General features: G+C 40.9%; 1 protein-coding gene across 7 annotated transcripts in view; it reads left to right on the forward strand.

Moving 5' to 3' along the window:
• Positions 3514-17398, forward strand: part of CDH13 (cadherin 13) — a 449261-nt gene continuing 435376 nt past the window's right edge. For 2 of the 7 annotated variants that reach the window (XM_021408559.1, XM_021408557.1), the window contains exon 1: positions 3532-3682. In XM_021408559.1, coding sequence (XP_021264234.1) covers positions 3638-3682 — 45 coding nt within the window. In that variant the 5' untranslated portion in view covers positions 3532-3637. Of the gene's footprint in view, positions 3683-17398 lie in introns of all 7 variants that reach the window. The other 5 variants (XM_021408565.1, XM_021408564.1, XM_021408562.1 and 2 more) reach the window with 5 other exon arrangements.

Genomic DNA, 17398 nt, shown 5'->3' on the forward strand with positions numbered 1-17398 from the left:
CTCTGGCAGTTCTTGGAGTGAACTCAGCAGGATTTCAGAAAGCCCTAACAAGCGTGTTTTTCCTAATAATAAGGTCAATGTCAAATATGCTGCAGCTAAACTCACTCTCAAATTAGTTTGCTTAAATGCATTTCTGTTCCATTCTATACATGGCTTATCTGTCCTAAAATAAATTTGACCATACCTATTCTGAGGGCCAGCTGCTGTTCAGAAAAGGATCGAGTTGTCTTGGACTGCACTGTACTCTCACATTGGAGATGCGCCCTTTTTGTTCCTTCTGTCCTTGAGACATGCTTACAAACTCCCAGTTGCTGCCCAGTACTATAGACTTTTTCCATAGTTGAAGGAGTCAGAAACTGCAGTGTGGTATAGCAGCCAGGACTGTATAGATTGCCAGTGCTACAGCAGAGGAAATTAGTCCCTCTCTTGCATCCAGGCTTCTTACATGACTCATTTTAACGCAAAAGTGAACTTCCCTTCCCTTGTTCTTCTGATAGATTCATGGCAGTTAATCGCCAGCTTTTACAGATAGAGTCAGGGCACTCATATTCCAAAGGTCAAAAGGCATTTCTGGCAGCACAGAGGTGTTTTGCTCCATAAAGTCCCTCCCTCATCCACTAATGGGTCTATCTCTGGCAATACCCTATGTGCTGCAGGCAATTAGAGCTGCTCCTATTAGCCCCAGCTCAGCATTGGCCTCTACTGCCAGAGTACACTAAGGAAAAAGAAGTGAGCTGAAGTGTCAAATTGCCTACATTTTTATAAGTGAAAAGGGTGGCATCATATCTAAAGACTGCAGAGCACGTTACAGCCATCAGTTAATTTAGGCTTGGATCCAGAAAAGGTATCAGCAGGAACCTTCTTCCTTCACAAACCAAAACCCATTTCAGTCATTGCTTAAAATTACCTCACAATTTGCATCAGCGGCCACTAGGCAAGAGAAGCACAGCTCACCATAAAAGCCTTTAAAAGCAAAGGGCCGAATCCTGGAGTTTCTCTCTTGACTGGGCCCTAAACCCTGCACTGCATTTCACCACTGTTAACTTTCTAAATTATAATCCACCAACTTTTCATTAACAAATTCATTAACAATGTAATTAGCAGAGATGACCCTGCTCCTTCTTGGAGCCCACCTGTAACAGGCCATCACTTTGCCCTAGCTCTCAGGGCTGATTTTTGGAGTCTGCCTGCTGGAGGTCCTTGTTAACCCCCATCCAGCTCCAATCGGTGCCCAGGGCTGCCCTGCTTCTCCCCTTACACAGCACAGAGGCCTTTCCCCAGAGGCAGCCAGGCCTTGCTGCCACAGCTCTGAGGCAGGCCTCGCACACTGCCATATTGGGCCTGGCAGCAACCTGCGAAGGCCTGCAGCCTGTAGCTGGAGGACCAACTGAGGAGAACTGGAGGTGAGAACTTAACAAATTATTTTTCTAACAGTGTGTTGGTATCCCAGTGAAGGTCAGAGGCTGGGCCCAAGTCCCTTGGGGCTGTGCTGTAACATCCCATGGTGAGGCTGGAGGTGGTGTGGTAGGCCCAGCATGGCTTCTCGTGGTTGTGGCAGCACAGGAACAGCTCAAATCTGTCCTTCCCTTCTTACCCTCCTTTGTGGGGTGGTCCCTTGACTGTGCTGTATCTCACATGGAAGCTAACTGCTAACATCAGCTGAAATCTTGTGTAACCACAAACATTACTCTGGAGACAATCATCTGCAGTGCAGCTTTCTGTTTTTTTTCACATATGTATATTAATTAATGACTCTTTTTCCTGTGAAAGAAGATGTAGACATGCTTTTGTTTGTCCCAGCCACCACCTACTTCTTGTGGGCCTGGAAACTCGCTCAGCTGTTTGGTCCTGGTCGTGGGGCTCCATGCATTGACCAAATCCCAGTGGTCTCCCAGAGGCTGTGTGGTGTGTGATCCATGGCACTGCTGGTGTAGCCCTCTGGAGGCTGAGCCTTGCAGAGACCCCACAGGCTGCTGGGTAAACTTCTGGGGTGCCTCTCCTAAGGCTGGGATTTACACTATGGTGGAAAGCTGACACTTTAAAGGAGCAATGGGAAATGGTTGATCATTTTTTTTTAGCCACAGATTATTTTAATTTTGCTCTTTTTACCATGGACAGCTGTCTTCCTTAGCCAACTACAAAAAAAGGGAAAAAAAAAAAAACCACCAAAAACACACACACAAAAAACCCCCCAAACAAGCAAACAAACAAACAAAAATAAACCACCAAAAACCTGTTTTAATGTATGTGTCTGAATAGTGATCTGTCTTGAGCGTTAATTGATCCTCAGCTGTGATTAAGGTACTGAACAAAGTGCTGCATGTGAGGACCTCGATGTGAAAAACAGTGTTTTCCTTCAGGTTTTGTCCAGGTCATAAGTAAAAGATGCGAGCTGTGAGCAGTAGACTAACAGTAGTTTCAAAAGCTATCAACTTACATTATTCGCTGCAGGGAGCACCTGCTGATGCTGAGGAACTCAAAGTGGCTGGCAGCTCCTCTGAATGCATGTACTTTCCCATCTGGCTGCCTGTCCTCTGCTCCCCGTATCTCTGCTTATCTTCATGGGCTCAGCAATCACCCGTGGTGGGGCAAAGCAGGGCATGATGGCAGCCACCTCTGCCAGATGAGCAAGCAAGGGAAAAATGTAAAGTCAGAAGACAAAAGGAGGGTTGAGAAAATACTGAAGATGGGGGAAGGGTTCTGCTAAATAACCCTGGTGACTTCAAGAGGACAAGTCAAAAAAGGACTGGACTGTTGTGAGAATGGGGAGTGGCAGGAGAGGTGGAGCTGAAAATGTTGGAGTGGGGGGGAATAAAATTGCAGTCTTTGGTCTGTCTGTTGGTGTTACTTGGTTGCAACACAACCAATCCAGAGAAAGCGCATTCTTGAGACACCGGGTCCCCTCTTTCAAACAACAAAAGTTTTTGTAATCGAAGGGTATGCACCTTAGAAACTTTGTCCTAGATTCAAGTTCATTTAATCAAAAGCCAGTTCTGCCATTACCTGAGCAGTTAATAAAATCCATTGCCGTATGATGGATTTTTTCTGCAGGTTAGAATTGATCTGTCTTCATTGTGATTTGTGAGATTGAGGGGAAAACATAAAATATAATCTGTATTTCTGCTGTGTTCTTTTTCTGAGGCTTGGAAGTAACTAAAACTGCAGTGGTCATTTTTTTGATTTATTGAAAATAAAGCACACCTTATTAACATTTTAATAAAGAGAACATCTTTGCAGTGGTGCTCAGAGTTGCTCTTATTTCTCTCTGTGCAATTCAATTCTCTAAAAGGGAAAATACTGTTGAGATCTGCAAGGTGTGATTTGTTAGACTGAAACTAAACACACAAATACACCAAAGCAAAATGCTTTCTAAAGGTGCTGTGTTTGTGAGAGGTGCTTGCCCAATGTGTGTGATGCAAAATGGGGATGCTTTGTGAAGAAATCATCCTTGTAAAGCCATTGGTTCTGGTCATCAGACTCTATCCAATGCTTTAGTGATGATGCTGCTGATCTATTTGGGAAGTTGGCTGGCTCTCAAGGCAGAGTCTCTTCTCAAAGGCTGTTTCACAGTGAAAATATGCTCAGTGCAGCCGAGTGCATGAATGAAAAAGCCTCTGGTACGTTCTAGTCTGGCAAAATGCAGCACAAAACTCAACTTACTCTGTCCTTTCTGCTGTCCCAGGTAAGAAATGTGTGTTTTTTGTTCCTCTTCTTTCTCTTATGCATTTGGATTTGGAAGTATTTGTAATTCAGGTCTGATTTGTGTAATTATATATTGCTTGAATTACTGTTGAAAGATGCAAGATCTCTGCTACCAGCCAGTTGCTAGGAATATAGTATCTCATAGTTGCCTGATTTACAATTACAAGAAATTTGCTGTATGATATATAGCATTTTTTTGTTTCCTTTCAGGGAGGGGAGGGGGGGGGATCTTTCAAGTGTCTCGGTAGCAGCTGCAGCAGCAATATTTTCTGTCATATCAAATGCTGCAACTTTGATTTGCCTCTTTCCTCAGTGGCTTTTGCCGGGTAGTAGGCAGATAGGCTGTTATAGGCAGCCCGCTTTATTTATTGCTTTTTAAAAACGGGAGGGGAGAATGCAGAGGAAAAATAAAATCAGACCTTGCAAAAGGCTCCCTTCCCGTACTCTCTCTTGATAGATGTGTATTACTGTTAATGACTTACTATGTAGCCTTTCTCTTATTAAATGTAATAGATCCCCCTCTGCCAGAAAGCAGAGGAAAAAACACCCAGCCTTAAAAACACAGAGCTGCTAAAGCCCCGCTGCTGCTGTCTGTCAAAGCAAAGGGTCTCGCAGGGCTTTGACTTCTCAACACCTTCTGGTTGCTCTCTTTTCCTCTTGCTGCTGTTTCAGGGCTTACTTTTTGGAAGCTCTGGGGAGGTTTGAGAATCCTTTGTTGTCCAGCATAAAATGCTTCTTTTCTTTCTTTTGTCTTAGGAGCTTTGTAAACTCTTGCATTTAGTGATGGTGGCACTGGCACCCTGTGCTCTGAGTAGAGATAAAAGTTAATTCCTTTTTGAGTGGTGATCGAGTGGTTTTGTTAACCCTTAGGGATTTGGTACATTTTAGTGTCAAAGTAGTGCTGGGACTCTGAGTCTGTGCACTCGTGCTTGTACAACTGCAATCTCCAGAAAGAATTTAGTTTGCTTTTACAAAATAGAAGAATAAGGAGAGAACGGTGAATGCTGACTGTTGGGAGAGCTCTGCTGCTGAGAGGAGGCACACCAAGGGTGTGTGTCTAAGTGAGCAGCAGTCATGTGAGCTATAACATATATGCTGTGGGTCCAGGTGGGCATATTTGGGTCCTGGCTGAGCTTGATTTGGAGGAAAGGCACTGATGTGGGTGGCTGAAGCTGCAAGACAGTAGGGCACTGTGATCAGAGCTCATGTGAGCAAGCACAGAGGCATTTGGGTGGGTTCAGGGTTACAGTCCTGCTTCAGTGAGTGTAATAAATGAAAGCAACCGCTTTTGGGTCATAGGCACAGTGCCTGAATGTACTGGAGAAGGATGAGTTTGAGGTGCCAGAGCAGCATGAGCAGGGGATGTATGTGGGGTTTCTTGCAAGGCCACCCCAGCAGCTGGGGCTGAGGCTGTGTGGGTGTGCAGGGGGGATCCCCAGCATGCAAGCTGCTGCCTAAAGAAGGCTGAGAACCTCTGGAGTTGGCTAGGGGTGTGCAAAAGGCTTCTGCAGAGAAGTTGTTAAAGTGGGCTGAGATCCAGGCTGGGCAACCAGCAGGGCTGGCAGAGCTGCACATGGGAGGCAATGCTTGGGGGAGCTGGGGGAGAAGGGGCACGTGGTGGTGGGATAACTGGTGGGTATACCAAGCTGGTGCTCCTGACCTTGGGCTTGAGACCTGCTTGATGAACTGAAGTATGCTTGGCATTCTTTGTGACTTGTCTTTTCCTTTTCTTATTTTTCTTTTCCTTTTGATTTTCTTTAGCATACTACTGAATTAATCAGCTTTGGATCAGAGTTTGGATTTGTTTTAAAAGTCCCTTGTAGGAAGATGTTTATGATAGAGGGGGAACAGGCTTCTAAGACCTAGTAAACCACATAGCCTGTGTTCTTATTTCATTTAGTTTTAATACCGGTAACAACTTAAAATTTGACAAAGTACAGAACCCTTGATTCTGGAAACAGCTTAACTCTGCACTCCATTGACAACTTTTAGCAATACTTCAGAGCTGCTTTTCTTGCTAGGCTGAGGCAAGTCTGAGTACCCGCAGGGCTGAGCTTGTGGAGCTTTACCATAGCTCTGTATTTATGTGTTTCAGCCACACCCCACTTTATTAGCATGTGCAGATTTATTTAGCAATGCCTATACCTGGTGATATAACGCACTTCCAAGTTCACTTTATGTATTGTGTGTAAGAGTAAATGAATTAAGGGATGAATTAGTTACAATAAGCAAGTGTACATAAACCTGTCCTCAGGAGTGAGGATGCTGAGTGCTGACAGGTTACAGTATGAAGAGCAATTGATGACATTCTAGGGAGAGAAAAAAGGGAATTACTGAAATGCTGCTCAGCTTTTCTCTTTGACACACCACACGCACAACTTTCATGTGACAGGAAAAGTAAACAGAAGAATGTGAGAAACAACATACTAAACAAATGCAGCCATCTGGCTGTATAGTAGTTGTAACACATTTTGGGATTTCTCATAAGTTTTCTTTTTTTTTTCCTCCCTCAGTAGTAGCAATAATGATTGCTATAATACAATGCTAGTGGAACAAGGAAAGCTCAATTTTGATAAAATGATTTCTAAGCAATAGCAATTTAGGAATGCAATACTTTCTGTGGAAGTAGAGGGTAGGAAGAACTTCATCTCAAAGTAATGATAACAAAGTTTACAGTGTACGAAAAAGTCTCAGAGATATCTGTTGAGATTTTGAAAGCATGAACTGAAAGTAATGGAGCATGAACTGAAAGTAATGGAATGTTTATGTGTTTCTGCTCTTTCAATGTATTTTTTTAAAATTGAAGGATTGTTTATAAAACTTGTAACTTCTGGTCTGTGTGTTCTTAATCTGCATTTAATTCACCAATATTTGTTAAATGTAGAAAAGTTATCTTTTGAAGCCATGAAAGGATAAGGATATTAATGGGGCAACAATTTTTCATACAAACATGCTTTATGGGATGCCTTGTTGATTAAAAATTGTATTAAACAGGTGGTTGATAAATACTTTTTATTTTTCAGAGGCTTAGCCAGCACTATAACTATCTGTATTCACCAAGAGGAAAACTGAATATTAACTGAAGTAGTGGAGTAAGATATGTTTCACACCTTTAATACATGATCTCCTTTAAAACTACAAAGCATATCTATAATATGCAGCTTTATTGATCTGTAGTTGACAATAAAAATAGAGTATACTCTGGTAGCTTGTGTAGTTCTCTATAAAATGTACAGTTAGCAGTAAATACCTACAGATTTGTAAATCTATTGAATCAGGTTTGTTTTTTGTGTGTTTTCTCCCAGGAATATTTTCTAAGGCCCATATAGAAAATATTTATTTTTCTAAAATGAAAGTTGTTCTGAGGTTTGTATGTTTTATGTTTTATGCAGACAGATGAATTCACCACAAAATTTTTGAATGAAGCTTAGACGAGGGGGAGAAAAGCCATTTTTGATGGCCTTAACAGTAACTGTAATGTTCTGCTGGGTTGTAATTAAGTGAATTGGGCAAAATGTGTAGATTTCACAAGCTTGTCTTTATAGTGAATAGGGAAGATTAGTCCTAAATCTCTCCACAAATGCATAGACCACATAGCTGCATTCTTAAGCTTTCATTTTTGCAAATTTCTCCAGAAGAGGGCTCCATGTACAGCTTGAAAGCTAGCACAAAGGTACTGAAAGCGTAAGAAATTTCCCAGCTTCATGAAAAAAGAAAATTCTTGCTCACAAAGTCTGTTGAGATAACATTAATGATTATGCTTAAATTCAGACCGAATGTTTCCCTGCTGTATCTTATTGGTAATTATTTTAAGATTATTTAAGATTTCGGAATTCTAGAGGAAAAACATCCTGTATCTATTGTGCTATTTCTGAGCTTTTAAAAAGATGATTTTAGAAGCTTTAGTGAAACTTCATTGCCAATTGTTATGTAAAATTCTTTGGTACTGACGAGCATTCTGTGAAGAGGCCATCTTTTATTGGGCTATGTAGTCAAAGATCTTCCTCTTAAGTACCTCATTCAAAAGATGGTGTCTCCCAAAACACAGAACCATTCCAGCAGTCATGCTCTACCATTTGTCAAATAGTGCCTTGGTGGGAAGCTTGGCCCCTGGTGAATTGGTCTGGTGATGGGCAACAGCTCTAATCCTTTAAAGACGTTCTTACACGGACTGACCAGACTCCTTACTGCTAAGCATGGAGGATTTGCTACAATAGATGAGTGAAACTGGTCATGAAACATTTCTATGTACTACTTGAGACACTATTTTTCTATTCAAGAGGTAGTTCAGAAAATATATTTTGTTTCTGATCATCAAAAATAGAAAAAAGTTATTCTGTTGTATGCAATTTGTGCCTTAATCCATTGGAGGGAGTTGACTTGATTCTTAATGACTTGTCAACTAAGAAATGAGCATTTCTAAAAGGTATCTCAATAGTCTAGTGCAACAGGAGGTATTAGATCTATGTAGATAACAACGGTGGTGACTATTTGAGAAGACATTGACTTCTGTCTTTCATTTTCTTCCCGTTAGTGACTAGATAAGTAGGCTTTTAAAATTTTATTAATATCTAGAGACAAGCTAGAAGACAGAACTATCACTGTTGTACTCTTCCTGCATCACTGCGTGGAAGAACATCTCTTGCCTTTAGCTGCTGGGTTGTAAACACATGCTGTGTGAAGGTTGTGGACTCAGACATCAGAGTTCCTAAGCCAGCATAAACGTTTTGGGAAGGAGAAGAGCTTTATCAGGGACTTGAGGCAGAAATATGAAGTTAGTGAGTGGTGGTGGGGCTTCAATCATTTCACAGAAATCACTTCTTCCTTCCCTCTTTGACAGATACCAGCACCAAATCCACTTTTTTGGTGTATCACTAGCATTGTAACCAGTGAAGATCTGTGGAGAGAAAAAGACAATCTACCATGTATGCTGGGGAGGTGAGAGAGAGAAAGAGGGATAGACCATCCTCAGAAGACTAAGTGGAACACAGATTGTACTTGTTAACTCTGGGTGACACCAGTGAGTTCTTGGTCACAGTTGTGTGGTTACACTGTGCCCTGCCCTAATCACTAGATGGATGGCACAAGTCCTGATGGGAGACTGTTTTTCTGTTACCTTGCGTGTCCTGCAGCCAGTAGATACAAATCAGTAAGATATTAAAAGCCAAAGAGGAGTGGAAAAATAAGATTTGCTTTATTAACCACTGTTTTATTATTCAAAGGTCTTGGAAATCTGCCTGCTGCTGGTTTGAGTGTGGACTTGTGATGTGAACTTTATTCTCTGTCAGGTGGAAAAATCAGATTCTTTGAAATCCTTACTGTTTTCTACGTAGGGTAGTCATTCCAGTGCTAACTTATTCAATATTCTACTATATCTTGCATCATTAATTTTCTTGGCTTTAAAAAAAAAAAGGAGGAATTTGAGATTTGGTTTGATGGAGCTGGTTGGAACAGACTAAAATAAATATGAGCTATTAAGAGTGGGGTGGAGTGAATCTTTTCAGCACACAGCAGTCTATCAGTATCTCTAACCACTTGGAAAAGCTGATTAAAGTATTTAAATAACTACTGATATCTGTGAACATCCATGTATGGATGTCTATTTTGGTATCTTTAAGGTGCACTGCTTTTAGGGAGCTGAACTTCCACTTTCGAGCTTTTAAAGAGTCTCACATTTCGGCACTCAAATGCAGCTCGCTGGAATTCATAAGTTTCTAGAAAGCTAATGTTTAATTTCCTGTTGGTAGTAAAAATATTTATTTCCAAAAACTAATGTTTATTTAATTTCCAAAGACTTAGCACACTGGTATGTCACGTAGAATAAATAATTTGTTTATTTGAAGGTTATGTGCTAACAAGAGTACAGACAGAAAGTAGGTTTCTACAAGTTTAAAGAAATTTTTGGCAAATGAGTAGTCAGGGCAGGTGAACTTTGTGTATAACAAGGACTTAAAATGCTGAAAACCACAGGTTCTAGGCCATTAAGCTGTCACAGCATCTTTAATATGGCTGTATGCAAAGAAATACTTATAAAGATGGAGCAAATTACAGGTTTACATCTTCAATTTAGGATATAAAATATGCCCACTTGCAAATATCTATACTATACCTGATTTTTTTCAGCTATTATTATTTGTGTCCTGAAAACTACTGTTGAAGGTTATCCCTTGTTTCTCCTCCTGAGCTATGTAGTGAGTGCTCCTTATCTGCTCTAGTGCAAAGTCAGCAAGCTTAGCTGGAAACGCAGGTGGAGGAGTATTGATGCTGTACATTAATGGCAGTCTGCCACATGGACAGAAAGAACAAATATCCATGGCAGAGGTAGAGGGAGGATGAATAACTTCTCATACAGTTTCCATTCAATCCACAAAATCGTTAGCACGCTGAGTTTTGTTTCAATCACTATGGAGGAAAAGGTATTTTAGAACATACTTAACACACTGATAATTGGCTCATCTGCTTTATAGACAATCAATTTCTTTACATTATCTTGGCATAACTTGCAATTGTAAGAAGGGTTTCTGTTCAAAGAGTTTTTAAATAAGGTCTCTGAGCAGAATCAAACATAGGGGATTTTGAACCCATTTTGAATTGAATAAATGCTGGTGGCTTTCGCTGTAGCCACTATAAAAAGGAAGAAATGAACTGCTATAAATTCATTTTCTTAATTTAAGATGGTGTTTAAAATGTAATAGGTGCACTTCAACTTTGAGCCAACTATTGGTAACTGCTTGAGGAACAGAGGAAGTCCTGGGAGCAGTGTTCCAAAAATCTTGAATTATTCCCTAGATAAACTTGCTGGCTTTGAGTTCTCCTACTTCCAAATAAGGTATCGTACATTTCTCTAGAGACAGCCCTATGTTTTCCCTGGGGAACCACCTTTTATCAAACAACAAACAGCTATATCAGAATGTGAGAGCTGAACAGAATACTCCTCTACAGTTGACAAAGCAGGAAATCTAGAGCATCTGGTACTTCGCTCTCTAAGTGAAAGGAAACAGAATTAGCCATTAGAATCGGATGGGCATTTCCCTCCCCATTAAACCCGTTGTTTCTGGGCTCTGTCGGAGGAAGCTGAGCAACTCCAACCATGCTACGTGGAAGGAATGGCTATCTCAGCTCCAGGTTTGAGTTGTTCTGTAGCTAGATAACTGGCCAAATTAAAAGGTGTTCAGCTTGACCTACTGCCAAGATATGATAACTGGCTTTGCACATGCCAGGAAGTCCTGGATATTATCTGTCATTCTTATCCAGGTGAAATGCAAAATGAAAAACCTGGGAGCATAGAAAAATGAGAAAGAAATTAAAATAGAACTATACATAAAACTCAGTTTCTGGGTGTTTATATGAGTCCACTCTCTGAAGATGGTATTTGGTGTCAGGCTAAGTGGTTTTATTCTTTTTGAAAATGTCTTGTTGTCATAATTCATTATCTGATTGAACTAAACGGACTATGAACTCCATTAATCTTGGCTTATGAATATCGATAATCCTGTTAATTTACTAATACAAAACTCTGATCTGAATACCAAAGCAGTTAGACCACACTCAATCATCGTAATGTCATCGCAGGAGATATTATTCAGTGGGACAAAGATGTAAGGATGCTCCTTAGAGCCCAGCAGTAATGGGAAGTGCACCTTTATACACCCATGTACACTGCTGTTCTGAAATAGATTAGGGTCTGACATTTGCTTCTATTTACAGAATCATTATTTTCTTCTGATGATTTAAATTAAAAGATGTCACTTAGAAATGATCAAGCAGAATGCAGTCTCCAGTTTTAAATGTCATTAGTAGTTGTTCCTAATTGTTGTATCTATGCAGTTTGGTTATCGCTGCAGAAATGCAGCATTCTGTGCATTGGGAATACTGATTACTGCAATCTGGCAAGCAGCTTTTTAGACGATGATTTCAGACACAACACGCTACTGGAAAATAAGGTTGCTGGGATTAAAGCATGGAATACTGCATCTTGTGGAAATTACATCTCTTCTTGCACATCTCTTAACTTCAGTTTTGAGTTTGCAATAGCAAAATACTGTTGTGCACACTAACATGAGAACAGGTCTCCAGCAGGCGTGGATTGATCGCATTGCCCTGCATTGTGTCATCTAGGTGAAGGATGGTTAGTATTGATACCATGTGCATTTCTACTGTCTTTGTATTGGAAGCTTACATGGCTCCTATTACTGTTATATCTGAGCACCCTGCAAATAGTAATGAATTTATCCTTGCTTCCCTAAAATAAATGTTGAGTTATGACAGGAACATTATTCTGAAATGGGAGACATCCTCCAACATCTGCCTGTTCCAATGACTTTAGTTCTATTATCTTAGTTGAGTAATGATGCAGGCTGCTGTCATTTTTGCTGCTGGTGTTGATTCAGAAGTGACAGTTCATTGTGCTATCGAAAGATTAATTCTGATTGGAGGGAGCCCAGAATAAATTCAGTCTTTAGGCCAATCAGAAACTGGTGTTCATGATATTATTTTAATAACCCTGCTCAACTCTCAAGAATATAATTAGTTATGATTTGCCAAAGAACTGTCTATCTCTATACAGCTTATATTTTTGCATACAGAGGAACTATAAAAAGAAAGTGTTTAGCTAACCATAACTGCACAGAGTTGTTCTAGATGTAAGGAAAATATGTACTTGCTTATCACTAGGGCTTACACGATGGCTGCTGGCAAAACCTTCCATTGCAACAGGAGGGGGATGGGGCTGGCAGTGCTACATATTCACAGTGCTTGGGGCCAGTAGAGTTTGGGTAGATGGCAGATAATATACATATAGCTGTGCTTCTAATGCTTGAGTACAGGAAAATTGTCAGAAATTTGCACCCCAATGTGAGACATAGTCTCAATGGCAGAGTATTCTCCATCTCAACCATGTCTGTTCCAATCTGATATGATATCATCGTGATATCATGGGAACATTGTCATGGTGATAGCGCTTTCTTTCCTTCCTTCCCCATACTGGAGTGGCAGAGCTGACAGAAGCCAAGGCTGCTCGTATAGGTGATGAACTGCCTGGTCATGGCTGTTCCAGTTATATGCCTACCTGCTGGAAGTGGGATGTTGCTGTCCTAAAGTCTCACTGTGTTTTTTTGGAGTGATGGGAGACACTATTTCTTGCAAGCCCAAAATATGAAAAACTGTAGACTTGTTTGGACTATTAAAAGCTGTTCTCTGACTCTGTGGAACAACCACCTCCTGGTTGATAACGTCCCTCTGAAATAAGAATTCAATCTTTTCACACTTGCTTCTGAAGAATGTAATTTTCAAAGCATTTGTTCTTTCATAAGCCAAAAGGATACAAAGCAGAGAATCTGTTTCTTATTTACTGTGTGTGGGAACTAAACATTGGTTATGGGTGGCTGAAGGAATATGGCTAAAATAGAAACAGACTTGGTTGTCTGCCAGAACTTGAACCTGAACAAAACTGCCTTTCAAACTTCTTCTCGACTTCTGGTTTCTGTATGAGAAAGAAAAAGTGATCATGCACAGCATGAGAAGTTCTCCCTGCCTTACCTCCAGGCTGGCTGGAAGCACCAGCACACCTGTAATTTCCTTCTTTGATTACTTTTCTCTGTTCCACTTTGTCTACTCCAAAAAAATCAGGAGGTCTGAGTGCTTTTAGTTTTTCTGCTCAATTTTTTTTCTAGAACTTCTGGTGATGGGAGAAAGTGACCATTTAAAGGATGAATAATTTACATGGTATTGTTTTAACTTGTTGCCTAGATGAATCTCAGCAGGCTCTTTTTGGAAACTTACTCCCTGTTCTTTCTTTTTTATTTGTATCTTTGTGCTTATAGAACACACCTATAGATGTTTTTTTCTTTTGGTGATAGATCAGAAGATAATGGGTTTCCCTGCAGCATGAGGAAAAACAGGTGTACCTAAGCAGAGTCACATTCCTTTAGCATCTTAAATAGGTTCTGCTTTTTTTCACTGGGTAAACTTCAGATTACCTAGAGATAGTGCAGCATTAAACTGTAATCTTTCACTAATTTTTAGGTAGGTAGGCAACTGTAAGCATTATACTATCAATAGTTGTGTACTAACCTCATACATTTCTTGGTAAGTTCAGATATGCTAAACAAATAAACAAAAAAATCCCATAATCCATTGCCACGGAAGACTGCCAGCTATGCAAGCATTCCCTGGGCCACAGACCACTTAAAACTCTTCTCCTTTCTCTAAGGCAGTCTAGTTCTAGCTGCACTTGGGGGTTGGAGGCAAGTATTTAATTTACCTGCCCTGGTAATGGTTTTAAGATGCTGATCTCTTAAAGAGCCAGAAGCGCTGGGTTGTTATGTAGTAATAAACTTGCTGACATAGCTGCTGAATTTCTTGCCCCATTCCTTGGTTGAAAGAAGGATATGTGAACAAAGATCAAACCTTAACACTGCAGCTGGAAGGGAAAACAAAACAAGGATAAAGGGGGGATGGGGCAGGGGAAGAATGTAATGTCCTGTAATTTATTTACAGCTGTTAGCATTTAGAAAAGAGCCTGTTATGTTTGTCATACAGTTAACAGACATACAGTGGAATAGAGAGTGCATATTCCAGTCTGACTTGGTGTTTAAATGAAGATATGGAAATTCAGTAATCTTACATGTTAGTTTAGGCTGACGCTTGTATCCAGAGCTTTTGCTTCTACCTGTTGTCAGCATGAAGAAACAGTGGTATTGGTACTTTCTTTTATGCACTTTTGTTGTATATATTACTTGCTAATTTACGAGAGGCAGGATATCTAATCCTTTGTTAACTCTGCATCTTTTCCCTGGCTCTGAGCATTCATTAGCTGCCCAGCCACAGAATTCATCTCTTCTATGTTTTATGTTTTGGTGGGACTTCTTTATTTTTGTTTGTTGTATGCTTTGTCTTAATGGACAATATTTTTGTCTGCTTGTTTAATATTGTTGTGTTCATGATCATTAAATCCATTCTACTGCTTCTCTGAGAAACTTTTTTACAAGTGTAGGTGAAATAAAACCTGGGCAATGTCTTTCCCTTAATTGACTACTTGGATGGGGAGGGAGTGGGAAAGGAGAGAGAGGAAAGAACAGCAAGCTGAGTGGGGATAAGGTATGAGGCTAAAGCTGCCTTCACTGCAGGACAGCACCTTGCAGTTTCTCCTTAAACTGTTTGTATGTCACTTCTTTCAGCAATCGGAAAAGATTTTATGTATACTAGGTCACTTCCCCTGAGTCATGTGTAACACAAGCATACTTTTTAACTGCATACCAGTAGAAATAAGTATGTTCCAGAGAAAATGAAGAAGAAGAGGGCTTGGGAGAGTTCAGCTTATATGGTTTTCTGGCAATAAATATGAGGAGAGTCAGCTCCCAGAAAAAGCTGAGAGTAGGCAATGTCTTGCTGAAAAGTGTATTATGGACTAGTAATTACAAGAGAGAAATATTCCAATGTTTTGTGAGACAGGCTTAGATATGATGTGATTTTTATCCTTCTCCACCCTTCCTTCACCTTTGTTAATACCATTTTACAGATCTGTGCTATTTTACATATCTTCCGACATCTTTTGGAGGTCAGATGAAGAGCAGAGATTAAAGAGAAGAGAGCATGACTTTAGGCATGTTTGCAAATAGCCATTATATTTCTGCTGGTTATTTTGTCCTTAAAATGGAGCAACTCTCCCCTGACAACTGAGCATACAATTCATGTACAATGGGTCTGTTTCTGACATTGTATTTCTGTGGTGTTTGCGTGACTCATGATTCATATGGAGTGCAAGAGAACACAGTGTAAATACATTTGGCATTTTAAAATGCTGGAAATTATAGGGGGAAAAAGTTACTCAAAACACGTGCAAGAAAAACTGCAAAGATTGTGAGCAAAATAACATTCTTACTCCTGCTTGGCAGCCTTGGTAGCACAGGGCCTTCTGGAACTGAGACATATTGTACAGGACGACGTGAGCTGACCTGGCAAGCTGCTGGAGTAGAGGTTCAAGTCAACTCTGATTTTCTGTAGTTCAGTGACTGGCCTGTAGTTCAGGTCTGCTGCATCCCAAAAATCTTTACTGTGTGATGCCTGTATAATCATTGTGCTGGTCTTGGTTCGCTTGCCTGATGGGTAGGAGACTGTCTTCAAGTGTAAGGTATCACTGCAACTGTCACTTCATATCAGTGGTACCAATACAGAAGTAAGACTCGTGTACCCGTGGAAAGGTTCCTCCACAGTCTCTAGACTGCAGTTGTCAGTGTTGCAGCCAGGGGTGGTGTGGGGCCCTGGCTTGTTGAGCTGCGTGGCTGGGAGCTGTGTGTTGCTCCTGAGGTAGCTGACAGCCTCGCTTAGCTTGGGTGCCGCCTCCCCTTCATACTGCTCTGAGCAGCTTTAAAATGCAAGTAATTCCGTGGGTTCTGCATGGTGTCAATGTCTCTGCCCAGTCAGTGGTGCGGGGGATTCCCAGCAGGGCTCTGTATTGCCCTGAGCTAACCCCTCCTGGAAGGGCTGGGTTTTTTAAAATAGCATAGTGGCTGAGTCAGGGGCATGCCAGGCCTGTCATGCTGCAGCTCCTCATGCCATGACTGCTGCTGAGGAATGGGAGGGGTTCTCAATATGGCTCAAAATATGATGGGAACAGAAGATTCTCCCTCCTCTTCCTCGTAAAACTGTTGCTGATTTGTGAGCACATTCCTTTGCTTTAAAAGCAAAGGAAGTACACGCAGTTCATCTTTTCCAGCCTGTAAGCAAGAGGCGTACACAGTGTGCAGAGCTTTGTGCCAGGCTCTGGGGGTGGGGACAGGTTTTAGACAAAGAGAGAAGGGTACATTTTTTCCTTAAGCTTCTTTGAGGGAGGGAGAGAAGGCCATGCAGCAACTGGGGTAGAGGATGCATCTCCAGTATGGTGTTTCTACACCTACTTTTGTGACCAGTGTACTGGAATTTGGATATCTTTGTAGGGTCAGAAGCTGGTTAAATGGAAACAATAGCTCCTTCTAGATTTATTTGTAATACCCTTCTGCCTCACATATACTGATGAAGCCCAGTGTGGTAGGGAGAAACATTTTTCCCTTTTCATCCCGCTTCCTTATTTCCTGGTTTACTGTGTAGTTGCTTTCTGCAGGTGTGGTGACGTGAATTTTTTAATAGAAAATCTTGAACAATCCACTTATGTAATAACCAGCACGTCTTTTAATTTGCCCTTCTTTCATATATTGTTGTGAATCAGTGAACTATCTGATCAGCTGGCTATGTTTGTACCTGTATACAAATCTCTGTTTTTGTTCAGCGCTATTGGCAACACTTCTTGCTGAAAGGGAGGCAAGAGAGTGTGACTGCAGTCTAGTGGGTAGAGAGCATCCTTCAAGCAAGAAGTCTCTTGGTATTTATTCATAATAACTCTTCGTTGTAAATATGTAATTATACTCTGGATAACCGCTACAACATCAAACTTGCCATCTTTTGCAGATGAGGGTTTAACTGCTGCTTTCAAAGCTGTGCTTCTCTTTGCTTAGTCTCTTCTTGACTCAAGGCAACTTATTTGTGTAACAGACCAACTTTGGCTGGACATAAGTAGGGCAGGGAGCTTTCTTAAGAAACATCTGTGGCTTAGGTTGGGAGTCTCAAGCTTTGGCTGTCCTCTTGCCCAGCAGTGTCTCTGTGGACTTCATTTTTTAGAGCTTCTCCAAGCTATGCTGCTTCACCAGGAATCTGGACTGTA

This window comes from Numida meleagris, chromosome 10, assembly GCF_002078875.1.
Source record: "Numida meleagris isolate 19003 breed g44 Domestic line chromosome 10, NumMel1.0, whole genome shotgun sequence".
Lineage (NCBI taxonomy): Eukaryota > Metazoa > Chordata > Aves > Galliformes > Numididae > Numida > Numida meleagris.